The sequence below is a fragment of the Lissotriton vulgaris genome, chromosome 6 (genome assembly GCF_964263255.1).
Source record: "Lissotriton vulgaris chromosome 6, aLisVul1.2, whole genome shotgun sequence".
NCBI lineage: Eukaryota > Metazoa > Chordata > Amphibia > Caudata > Salamandridae > Lissotriton > Lissotriton vulgaris.
The window spans coordinates 1,643,704,009-1,643,717,307 of NC_141694.1; the positions used below are offsets into that span (position 1 = coordinate 1,643,704,009).

At 38.7% G+C, this 13,299-nt stretch overlaps 1 protein-coding gene across 2 annotated transcripts in view; it reads right to left on the minus strand.

The window, feature by feature from the left end:
* LOC147709244 (metastasis-associated protein MTA3-like) overlaps positions 1-13,299 on the minus strand; it is a 790,513-nt gene that overhangs the window by 172,322 nt on the left and 604,892 nt on the right. For both annotated transcript variants that reach the window (XM_086927807.1, XM_086927806.1), the window contains exon 17: positions 10,462-10,493. In XM_086927807.1, coding sequence (XP_086783933.1) covers positions 10,462-10,493 — 32 coding nt within the window. The remainder of the gene's footprint in view (positions 1-10,461; positions 10,494-13,299) is intronic.

A 13,299-nucleotide genomic window follows, 5' to 3' on the forward strand; every position in this document is an offset into this window, starting at 1 on the left:
ATCTGTAGACTGTTCAGAAAAAGGCAAGCTCTTAAAAATACTGAACATCTGTTCCAAAAGGAATGCCCTACTATAGACCGCTTTTATCTGTGACAAACCCTTGGCAGTCACTGAACCTACATTGAGAATTGAAGTTGGTATAAGTAAAAAAGTGGGCACTGTAAACAGTATTGACTGTGTGGAGAGAGGTTACCCTGTACCAGACTGTTTCCAGACAGTGAAACTCTCATGAGAAATACACTACAGAGTATCTACTAAGAACAGTGTACACCCGATTCAACTCTTGGTAAAAAAATATACTATTTGCTTAAAATAAGCAGTACCGGAAGTTGCTAAAGAGTATACTACCTCAGCCTTCCTGATAGGGTGAACACTTTACAGAGAGCCCATCTTCTGAAGCAAAACACGCACATGTACATAGATTAATACCTGGTGGACACAATCTTCTATGTTAAGTAGAAGTTGTCAATCTGAGACGGTTCTGTCTCAAGGCTGCTTACAATACTTAGTATGCAGAATATTTGCCCTGCTGGAAACGTTTCCACAGTACCAAAAAAATGTGTGTGGAAGATAATGAAAACAAATTATCAACTGTCAACAATGCACTGAGATAGTCTTTAATACAAAGATTTGTAACATGTTCAATACATCTATGCTTTTGAAGCACATTCGGTGAGCAGTTACATCCTTTAGCTGGACATAGGCTGTACAAAATTAGGTAGAAAAGTAATATAGTAGTTACCCTCCACTATGTAAACAAGAACACTTATTAGATGGTATCATCAGTGATGTCATAAAACATAACATGAGTGTTGTAATTTTTTAGGTCATAAGCAATGCATGTGGGGTGCAAGTTATAGTTAGCTCTGCTAACTTTAAATGGCGAATTCTGTGGGGTTTTCTTAGGTAAAAAAGTTAATGTTGTCACTGACAGATTCATCTAACTATAACATTACTTTAACCTTTGCTTTTTTGAGTGAATGAAAATATATATATATATATATATATATATATATATATATATATATATATATATATATATATATATATATATATATATATATATATATATATATATATAAAAAAGCAGTCCTTGTTCCGTCTATGATCGGCGGAACCCAATAGGTCTGGCCCTCCAAAAGCCCCTCACAGTGCAGCGAATATCCAACCAAGAAAAAGTCACTCCTCAAGTGAGTTGTAGGAAGACGATTTATTCAATTAAAGATGACGCGTTTCACTCCACTAGGGAGCTTGTTCACATCTATATATATATATATATCTCTGTGGACTAGCCCTATATATATGTGTATATATAGGGCTAGTCCACAGATCTGTACTTTGTGCTGTGAAGGAGGAGGGGTGGGATATATTTGAGAAAAGACCAATCATGAAAGGGTGTTGATTGAGGACCTTCATATACATATATATGTTGTGTTTATGATTTGTTTTTGGAAAACATGAGATTGACATTACGAAACGTTACGCTGTTGTAATTGACTCTTCCACAACATGATGCATGAATCAAATCATTAGTACTGTTGGTAAGTGAAGGATCTTATGAAAGGTTTGTTACAAATGCGGCTGGAAAGCTCCATAAACAATCATCTGAGAATAGAATTGTAGAGAACAGCTGTTTAAACCCAATTTGGTAATAAAGGTTGAAAGACTAACCAATTCTTTAGTTAAACTAGGAGAAACTGCTAGGTCCCATATGTAAAAATAGCCGGCAAAATAGGGGCCATTTAGAGTTTGGCAGACTGAATACTGTGTGATATCCTATGGCACTTGTCTATCCATCCAAGCCAGACTTCTTTAATATTGTCCTGGATTGGCAGAAAACTGGATCCCAATGGGCCAGGAGAAGGATCAGAGAGGAATGATGTGACTAAAAAGAGCTTGGAGGACCACACAAAATACAGCAATTTGGATGGTATCGCCAATCAAAATACAAAGGCATATTCTCATGTCAGGTTCTCCAATGACCGTAGACAACACAATCTTCATTATTATTGTCTGTGTCAAACCTTGAGATTCTATTCTAAGTTTCCTGGTATTATGCCTGGTAAATCCGCACTCGCATGGATATCCCAATACCAGGGTACTGGGAACTCTACTGTGATTACATGTGGAACCTGGATGGTCCCTTGTAAATGCAGAGCTGGAAGTGCCATTTACCGTTAAGACAAGTTTGAGGAATCAGAATCTTGAGATCATCCAAGCTAAGTGCCCTTCAGAGAATGGAAGACTAGTGATCAGTACAGAGTGTGGCACTTACTGGAATCAAGGCACACGTGCATTAAGAACATTCCTATTTGTGTTGAATTATTTTCATTTGATTACTCACATTCCTCTATTCACAAATTCTCAAATAAATAAACTTTACACCACTTTAGAGACCAATAACAGTAAAATCTAGGCTGAGTAGTGTAATGGACAGCAATTCTGTTATAATTGATGCATGTGCGGAGTTAAGCATTTGCTTAATTTAATTTTAAAGCTTTTACAGCCCTTGAGACATAGAAGGGTCACCTCCTTCTGCCACACCCATTGGCTTGCCCCAAATCTGACATATGTGGGGTGTTTTCAGGACTGCAGTGTCTAATGAGTGTAGTTCTCCATCTATTTCAAAGTATAAAGAGGCCATCGGAATGCTTTTGCAAGAATCTGCGAATACTTTAATCCTCTTTGCAAAGCGAGTCAATATTTTACACCTTTGGAACTTCTTTTTTTGTTCAAATATTTTATTATATTTGAGAAAAAACGGTATACAACCGAATGATAATGAGATACAACCATGAATGATGTGGTACATGGAGCACATGACGAGGTAAAGATTAACATATAACAGTAGTCGCATACAGATGACAGATAAAAGATCAGGCGTAAAAGAGCAAAAGAAGTGGATCGAGCCTGCCTTATCACTACTACAGAATACAACATAAAGGCCCCAAGGGTATCGACATATGAAGCCTGAAGTCAACAAATAGGCATAATACCACAAATTGCAGGCGAAAAATGTGTCACCTGTTAGCTAAGATATACCAAGCAGGAAAAGGGGAAGGGAGAAGGGAGGAGGGCGAGGGTAGGAGTTAAGGTAGGGTAGCGGTGTAATGGGATATCTGCTTCATGTACAAAGTACCAAGCCCTAAGTAATGGACCCAAAATGATGTTGAGCCGCAAGGCTTTGAGAGCTTAGTTCCATGTATCTATCCAAGGAGTACCAGACAGTACTAGAGCTTGGGGGTGCAAGATGTCTTCACAAGTAAATCCTATGTGCTCATCAAAGGTATGCCACCCAAGCCCATCAGGTGTGGTATGAAAGATGCTGAAATGAATTCCATTCTTTAAGTATGACTTTGGCTGCAATGGTTAGGTGTAAATCCAGCAGTGCCAAATCAGAAGTATCAAAGGGCAAAGGAGATGGAGAGGCCCAAGGGCCCAGCATAACCATAGAAAATGAAAGGGTAATGGGAGTATTAAAAAATACTGACAGATGTTTCTGTCTAGAAACCCAGTAAGAGTCTAACAATTTGCACTTAAAGAACATGTGTTGGTATGTTTCAGGCTCTATATTACAGTTGCAACAATTGTCATTACCCCATAGATTTAGTTTGTGTAGAGGATCAGGGGGTATAGTGTAAGAGATTAATTGTGAATAATTTTGATTGAGTGAGAGTCAGAGACATTTTATTACACAAAGAAAAATTCCAAATCAAATGCCAGGCATCGGGTGTAATGTGCTGAAAAAAACCCTTTCGAAATGTTTTGACCATCTGGTGCAGGTAATTCAAACCTGTGGGGAATGAGGGTCAGACAATAATTTAGGGATTGTGGATGCTATATGCCCCGAACGTTTCCAAAGGGCAAGGCGCGTTATTAGGACAGAGCGTGTAGAGAGGATGAGTTAAGATAATCTAACTTTGATTGTTAAGAATGTATAGAACCCCATGTTATCAAGATTGTATTTCCTAGATACTATTAAAAAAGGGAACAGATCATGGTTCGTATCATAACGGTCTTTAATTAGTCTGATACCTTTGGAAGCCCACTCTGACGAGATGCTCAGTTCGAGATCAGTGTTAAGTTTAGGATAGAGACTGAGTAAAGGGTCGTTGGATAGAAGAAAGAGTAAGGGTGAAAGAGGGCATCCTTTTCTCATTCCTTGGTGGAGGTAGAAGAAAGGAGATGTAGTGTCAATAATCCAAATCTTAGCTTTGAGGTTCGCAAACAGTGCCATGACCATGTTGATGAACAAGTCACCGCAGTTGTGGATTTCAAAACCGTGTGTAGAAAAGTCCAAGACATGTTGCCAAATGCCTTTTCCACGTCAAGGACAATCGCCACAGTCAGCAATGAAGAGAGTTGATCTTTCTCTAGAATGTGGTGAAAAGTACGAATGTTATCACTTGCAAGCTGACCCTTGACAAAACCCGTTTGGGAGTTATGGATAAGTTTGGGATTGTGACTTTCCAGTCTATTGGCTAGGAGTTAAAAAAATATTTTTGGTTCCATATTCAGTAAAGAAATTGGGCGGAGGTTTTTTGGTTCCCAATGATCCTTATCCGTCTTGGGTCTGTGCACTATGTTAGCCTCAGCGGTCATTCCTGAAACCTTGCCCAACAGAGCGCAATGATCATAAATGTTTTTAAGGTACTTGATGATTGAGGGAGTAAAAGCCTTATAAAAGGTGATGGGATAGCCATTCGAGCTGGGTGCTTTCCCTGAACGAATAGCCTTAAACGCTTTAACAATCTCCTCGGTTTAATTTGATTTATCCAGCTGCAATATGTCTTTTTAGGGCACTGTGGACATAGGGAGAGAATTGAGGAACTCTTGAGATATTGATTTAACACAAGACTTTTGTGGGGTGTACAATTTTTCATAGAGTTCTCTGAAAACGAGAATTTCCTGGTTATGGAATTTTTTTGAGTCCTCCTTGTCCGTGATATGAGTAATATGTGTGTTGTTGGTACTGACTTTGAACGTGGAGGCTAAAGGTTTATCAGATCTGTTACGTAATAGCAAGTGATGTGATTTTTGGGTGTGGACACCAAGGTAGACTCTTTTACTGACCTTGGAGTTGAAGGACTACTTCAACGGTTTTATATTTTTGCAGAAGGAACTTGTTATTGAAATGTCTGTATAAATCTTTATTCCTTTTAATTTCATCCCCAAGAGATTGGAGGGCTCTCTTAATTTTGTAGTTTTTCTGACACATTTTTTTTAATTTGACCTCTCATAGCACATTTAAACGCATCCAATAGAATTATCGGTAAGTTAACTGAGTGTTCATTTTCCCTGATGAAACGGTCAATCTCGTTGTTGAGATCCTTAATCTCAGCTTTGTTCTCTAAGATCTCAGTATTTAGGCACCAAGTTTGACTCCTGCTTCCTGCTTTATCGGCAAGGCTAAGAATGGGCAACCAACGATATTGCAGAATGATCAGAGATAACTGTTCAATGAATCATAGATTCGACGTGCTTTTTAGAAGAGAGAAGTCGACAAGAAGATGATCAATGCGAGAAAAGTTTGAATGAGGGGAGAAAAAGAATGTGAAGTCACAACCATTTGGGTTATGTAATCTCCAGGTATCAAGTAGATGATGTGAAGAAAAAAAAGGCTCATCAATTGTTTTTGCACCCTGGAAGATCTGAATTTGAACGCCGAGTGGCTATCCAGAATAGGATCTGAAGAAGGTTGAAATCCCCCCCTTTAATTGTTTGGGATCTTCGCTCGATATATGATATTTTTTTTGTTAATTGTAACCCAAAAGTTAGGATCATCGGTATTGAGGAGTATATACTCATAACATATAGCTCATCAACCCTGTTAGTCTAGTGAGTAGCCATCTCCCATTTGTGTCATGCTCAGCTGTAATTATGGATAAACCTGAATTCTCAGAGAAAAGCCCCCAATACCAGTTATAGCTTTTGGAAGTACCTTGGTCGGAGTACCTTGGTCCACCTATTACCAGATTACAAACACCTGATCGTGATGTGGAGTTGGTTTATAGCTACATATTATGATGACATTCTTCAAAGTGGAATTTAGGGAACTGGGACTTTGCTACTTGTTGTAACACTCCACTTTCTCACAAGAAAAACAAGCATCTGCATATACAGTAGGTCTGGCTTCTTGACAGGGGAAGTGTTTGGTAGTATTTGGACAATTTTGTGTGTATAGCCCAGGCTTTCTGAGCAAGAAAATTCATAGGGCAGCAAAATACTGAGATTGAACAATATTGAGTAAAGCCTTGTAGCTGACAGACTGCATTAGAAAAGTAAGCAGAGGAGTCGAAAGATGAAGTTTGTGTTGTAAGTGGTGAATTTAAAAGACATAAAAGCTAAATATTTTAGTAGATACTCATAACAGAAGAGCAGTATTTTCATTGTATCTTTAAAAGCGCCTATGTCTGGTCTTTGTGTTTTGGGGATGTGTATATTTTATGTTTCTAGTTAGGCAGGTTGTGTATTTGTGGATAACTCCCCCATTCCATATGCCACTTTAATTTTTGTAAAGTGCTGGGTGTGTTTTTTATGGTTGAAACACAGTTTTTCACACAGAGCCATTCTCACTGCAGAGATTTGGTCTCGGGTACTAGCAGATTTATAATAAAAACAGAAACATCACAGTGGAAGCTCATTGTTTCCTGCTCTTTGCCAAACAGAGTGAGAGCCCCAACAAACACCATACTTCCAAATGGTAAATAAATCAGCATTACCTGAGTGAATTGTATAGGCTTAAGGTTCTACAGAAATGTAAAACCATATACTGGAGGTACTCTATGGAGGGGCTCAGTAGCTGTCAGCAATAACAGGCTTGATATTAGTACAGGGGCCACATGAGAAATAATGGACATAAGAAGAACTATGAGCACTGCTGTATAAAAAACAACACTGTTTTACATGTCAAAGAATGCAAAGCAACTTCCTGGATCGAATGGGCTAATGCCACATGGAGATAGGAAATTTGAGGACTCTGATTCAGTGGAAAAATATGAGTCACTAAAAACACATAGAAGGCTCTGGGGTCCTCGGAAAACCAATTGCCATGATTCAACCTCATTAGCTTCTGACAGCAATCCCTCGGTGTAGGTTTATGGCTACATATAGTCTGCCAGTTTAATCTTTGACAGCAGTGGCTCCACAACCACCCCACCCCTGCTATTCATGATTAATTCTGCTTAGCCATAGCATGGCAGGGGCCACCGGTTGCTGTATCTCAGTCGGTCATGGTCAAGCTGTAGCTTGGATCCCAACATGGCAAACAGAATAACAAGAGGTTGTGAGGATTGGGCAGCAGGTACGCAGTGTGTGGATGATACTTACTCCAGTGCTCTACTCCAGGGCCATATCATGCACATTCAGTTACTGATTGCTGTATTAAAGTATTAGACTTTTTCTAGAAAGGTGGGAGGTTTGCCAGACAGTACTAAAGTGTAAATAGAAAAATATTCAAATATTGCTACCAAATTTGATGCATTATGTTGCATAATTTGCCTTTTCTTGTCACATAAAATTACCTTTGCTGCACAAGTGGGTCCCCTTTCACTAACAGATACACAGAGAAGCATGTCAAGTTGTACCTCTAGAAAAAGCCCCTACATAGTAGTGAAGCAAAATCACCTACAATTGCACAAGGAGATTCTCTCAGCCTTATGCTATTATTTAACATACAGTTAGTCTTCATTTTAGCGCTTTATTTTAATTTAACATCATTTCACCCTGTAGTCTGCACATTTGGTTCCAGGGTTGACCAACTTGGAACACAATACCTCTTATTTTTGTTTGTTGGAGACGACTACCTTTCCCCAGACAAAGTAAGACACTGCACTGCACATTTGGCACAGTATGCTAGCCTTGCTGCTTCCTTATTAAAATAGCGTCCATGCAAAAGTGGGTGAGAGGTGCACTTCTTGCCAGTCATCATGAAACACTGCTGTAACTGAGGTGTTATCCTGAGAAGGAAGATAGCCTTTTGAGAAGAAGTGTGGAATGGAATGGAAAGATAATTTATAAAGTGCGATGGCTACCCAGGGGAGTCCCAGCGCTACAGAGGTTGGGCTAGGCGGAGTACGCTAGACTTAAACTGAGTTTTTAAGATGATTTATTAATAGGATGATTTATTAAAAAGCCAGGTTTTAAGGAGCTTTCGGAAGGTAAGTAGTGTGCAGGCTTATACGCCCGAAACAGGGTTCTTCAACCAATGCACTAAGGCAGGCTTCCTAACATATACAACCAAGATATAGGGTTAGGTCATTTCAATATATATGGCAGATGGGTACTCCTAACATGCTCTTTATAGCATAGGTGTGCTTATAGCGATGATGTGTCTGATTTTTATGATATTCGCAGTTCATGGATATTTACAAAGATCAGAGCTTTTCAATAAACATCTGAAAATGCAATTTTGAATCTTTTCTTTGTGTCACTCTGGGCATGCAGGAGTGATAAACGAAAGGTAGATCTGTTTCCACGATATCCTTTTGGAATCAGAGAGTCATGTTCTAGGTTACTGACATCTAGAACTCTGTGGGTACAGGAGTTTAGATGCAGTACTGTGATCTAGACAAATAAACCAACATTTACTGATTATATAAGACTTAGTCTCTGTATTATGAAGTTTTGTTGTCCTAAATACACAGTCCTACTAGATACGTAGGAACCGTATGACAATGTCAAATTAATCATTTGGTAACTTTAGGGCACAATAAAACAATTGTAACTTGCATGGCTTTGTGGTCTCAACTTTTAAAGTTCAGTCTAACCCAAAGCTTTCTAGGCATATGTGCCCCAGCCCTTTCGTTATATAAACCAATCACTCTGCCCCTTCCACATATCCCCTCACCTGTCTGTGTGTGTACGAGAATATCCCCTCCCCCTCCATTAAGAGACTGCAATGTTTCTTCTCCATCTCTTTGATGTTGATGATTTGTAAGTGACGTGCCTAAAGCTGTAAACGTAGTGTTCAACTGATTGTATGTCGAGTGACCTCCATATTTCACTGGATCCCCACGTTCCAACACTCCCAAAGTAAACGGAAGATGCTTGACTTCTTTTGTTACACTCGCTAATAGTTTCATTTTTTTCAAAATGCACTTTACCTCAAGGCAAGTTATTCGGAAAGTACAATTGTCCGGTCAATTAATCACATTTCTTCCAGTAAACACACATTTTCAGACAGGGCTGCTCTTCTCCTTGAGCACAGGGAAGTAAAACACCATATACAACATAATGCCAACATTTGATAAAGAGGGACATTTAAAAAAAAGTGGAATTTATTTGACTTGCATTGATTTGGAGGCAATTTTAGGGAGGAGACAGCAAATATAAAGCTGTAGGTGGTTTAAAAAATCATGGGTCACCCTGCTGAGACAGGTGTGTTGGCACGTATGACATGGGTAGAAATGGAAGTGAATGCAAATATTCTTCAAGCACAAAAACACTTTGGCAATGAGGCCTACATGCATAGGGGTGCTATCTAGAACTGTGAGTGGGTTAAAAAAGTTGAGTGGGATAAAAACTTTTAAAAGAGAGTACTCTAAAAAGACATGGGCAAAGAAGTGTAACTAGGAATATTTTAATAGAGGCGCTCCTTAGTAATATGAAACACCCTGCGCATATGATTACAATACCTTCATCAGCTTAATTCCAATTATTTTCAGGGAGAAAACTACAAGTACTCCTGAGGCTGGGCTTACATCCTCCCCCACCCTCCAAAAAAAAAGTAACAGTGGGGACCCACAGGCAATGGTCAATGGGTCAAGGGAGGCCCGGGTCGAAAACGTATGGGAACCACTGGTGCACGCAGAAGAGGTACTACTTCTCAAATGTTCAATTTCATCAAATGCCATGGCCAGATATGAATTGCTGATGGACAGTCCAATCCCAGACCCATCCAGACCACAGTAGCCAATGGCTGCAAAGGTTGTCCAAAAAAACCTTTTCCTTAGCTGTAGGTCTGTCAATGTGTATGTTGTGTGTTTTATGCTGTATGGTCCCGTGTGTAGTGTATATTGATAACAATAGTTGACACCTGAAAGTTATGGTGGTTCATAGCCAAGCCCTAAAAAAGCTTTATCAAACAACTAACCCAATCATAACTTTGAGCTACACTAAAATGATTTCATATCATAGGTCTTTTTCTTTAAATGTATTAGTGAGACCCTGAACAGACACACTGGGGACAACCACTAGAAGCGAGTTGCAATTTACATCAAGCTGGAGTATTTATAATGTAGCTATGGCATTATTGTAGGACACTCCATCTAGACGTGTGCTAGCAAAGGTACACCTGACATTTAACAACAACAACTTTTGTTTATTCTTAGATCGAAGATGTCAGAAAGGGGATGTTTCATTAATAAATGCTGCAAATGCCAGATATCCCTCTTGAAAGTTCAAATTAATATCATGGATACTTTTTGAGCCTAAAATGTTATTAAATGAGCGAAAACTTACCATTATTGTTCCTTGTTGGTAACTTGAGCGTTCTGAAAAAAACGAGATTCATTTTTGGTTTATTATTTAGGGAGGCCCTGGATTTACAGCGACTATGATGCATCTAGCAAATGCTAACAGACTTTCAATTCATAAGCAATACTGTAATCATTTAACTTTAGCCGCTTTATTTGTATTTGGAGAATTAGGATGAAGTAAAGTATTACCAATACCAATTAGTATTTTTGCCACAATAGTAATAGGAATATGTTGATACAAAAATATATTATACATTTATTAATTTTCATTTTGGACATGAGCAAAAAAGCATATTCAAGATTGACAAGTTTCACTCACAATATCTAATATCCTTGATAAAACATTGCAATAGGTCTCGCATTTACATGAGTTTGAGCTAATGGCATTGTAAATGACAATGCCTTTTATTTATGTTTTGGTTTTTGAAACATAAATAAAAGGCATTGTCATGTACAATGCTAATATCTTAAACTATCGCAAATGCAAGACCTATTGCATTCCAAATGCTTGTTGTAAAAGCGCCTTATGCCCAGCTTTCACTTTAATGGCAGCCACGCTTCTTTCTTTAGAAGCAGCTCATGTAAAGATATGTGGGCATTCGCCATTAAAGTGAACGCGCAGTATGGGGCGCTTTTACATAAAATAAAAATGTTGTCAAGTTGTTTTTGTAAAAGCAACCCATGCTGCGCTTTCGCTTTAATGTCGGCCCGCACCTTTCTTTAAGACGTGGCTCATATAAAGAAAGGTGCAGCTGACTTTAAAGTAAAAGTGTAGTATGGGGCGCTTTTAAAAATAAAATGCATTTGTTAAGCAGCATAGTGAGTGTAGAAGTGCTTCGCTGTGCAGGGAGCATTTTTAAAAGATAAAGCGCAGCATCCAGGACCGGGCGCCATGCTGTCATGAAAACATGTTGTGTTAGGGAGAGCCTGTCAAGCCTACAAAAGCAGCTTGATTAACCCGTTGCCTGCTGCCATCAGCAGCACTACCTCGCTGGTGCTGCCGTCGGCCAATGGCCGACGCGACCGCGCCCGATTTTTTAAAACGCCCGCACTGCCGCAAAAAAGCGGAAGCAGGCAAGGGGTTAAAGACATTAAAGGAAATAGTGCTCACAGACTATAGCTAAAACAGAAAGTGTAACAACACAAGTATGAAAGTCCTTGTAGGAGGTTACAAATGCAGACAAGCCTATTAACGAATCAAAAGCAACCATTTAGAAAAGACAGTAGCTGGAGCCAAATGAAAAGATGGACGGACAGTGGGCGGAGCTTCAGGTCCATACCTGAATACAGCATGCCTCCCAGAGCAGTGCATGCGCTGCCCAGGCTCGACCTGAAAACGTGGGTCCGAAAGTACAATCTATCATGACTTTAAACTCACTGTAAAAAGAAGACCCCAAGTGCTTTTGTATGAGCCAGCCCTCCTTTCTCGCTAGACTCAATTGCTCCAAAGTGACATTAACACTTTTTAAAGGAAAAAAAAGACAAAGACTGAGAAAAGATTCATAGGTTCAAATATTTTTTTTTATCTTCAGCACCAATATGTGGAGGCCTGATATATTAATACAACCCTGACACATTCAAGAGACAAGCCCTGGTCTAAACGGGCATTCCCTCAATTTAGAGACATGGACAGAGATTAAGAAACCTTCAGTTAGCTCCCATATAATACTAAAAAGGTCACTAACAAAATTCACAATGGGTACTATGCACTTTATCTTTTTCAAAAGGTTGGGCAATAATTGACTTGTCTATCCCCTGTCCTTGTGATAAATTGTTCAAATTTCGGTGCACTTTTTTGTAAGTTTTTATAAAACTCCCTTGAGAGAAATGTCTTACCCTCTTGTTGACATCCCAAAGTTTCACTACTTATATGCCTGCATTTTGATGTGCAACTGCCACGTAAATAAATTTGTTACCTAATAATTAAACACTTATGCACATGGCTATTAACTTTACAAAATTCATGAACTTATCAATTTGTGGATTTATTACTGTTATATTGTTCTATTTATTATTTAAAAAATTATATAAAGTATATTTTAAGGTGTACTTTAATCGAAATAAGCTTGTTATGATGGTCAGAAGTATGGACACAACATATACTCCAGTATTAATAAAAACAGCGCCTAGATAGCTGAAGGAATAGTCCAGAAGAGGAGGAAAGGCATGGGGCCAGAATTAGATATAAAGTATCATGGGGAAAGTTTTTTTTTAATTAACTCCACATATGTTTGATACTTGCCTATTCTAGAGGGCAGCGTGAGCGAACTCTATTGCAGAATGATTTATCTGGTACACCATAAACAGTTCACAATAACTAGAGGCTGACCACTGCCACAGAAATATATGTGAAAATATGCAAAATGTTTTAGTTTTTTTAACATTCTGTATGAAAAAAATGAATATGTGGGACCAATGTTTGAAAATCATATGAATGTTTATTAGAAAAATGACAAAATGAATTATAAATGTACATAAAATTGCAGCTACAGTTTGGCAGCCCTGATGTCAAGTAACGCATCTCCTCATTTGGCACGCTGTGTGACCATCCACAAGATGTTTTTCCCTTAAATGTAACGGCCCTTACAGTCGTCTTAAATGATAGCTATGTGAACAGAATTAAAGGTGCTAATTTGCAGCTGGCCCAATACTCCAGCTTTAATCTGTTCTAGAAGAAAAATCCAGATCATCTGTAGTCTCGGAAGTTGGAGGGGTAGGTTTAAAATATTTGCACACTCTGCTCTGTTCTTTAGCCCTCCTTACTACATTCAGTTGGAATCCATTTTAGTGGTTAACTTGTCTGTGAGGAAGCTAAAGCAGC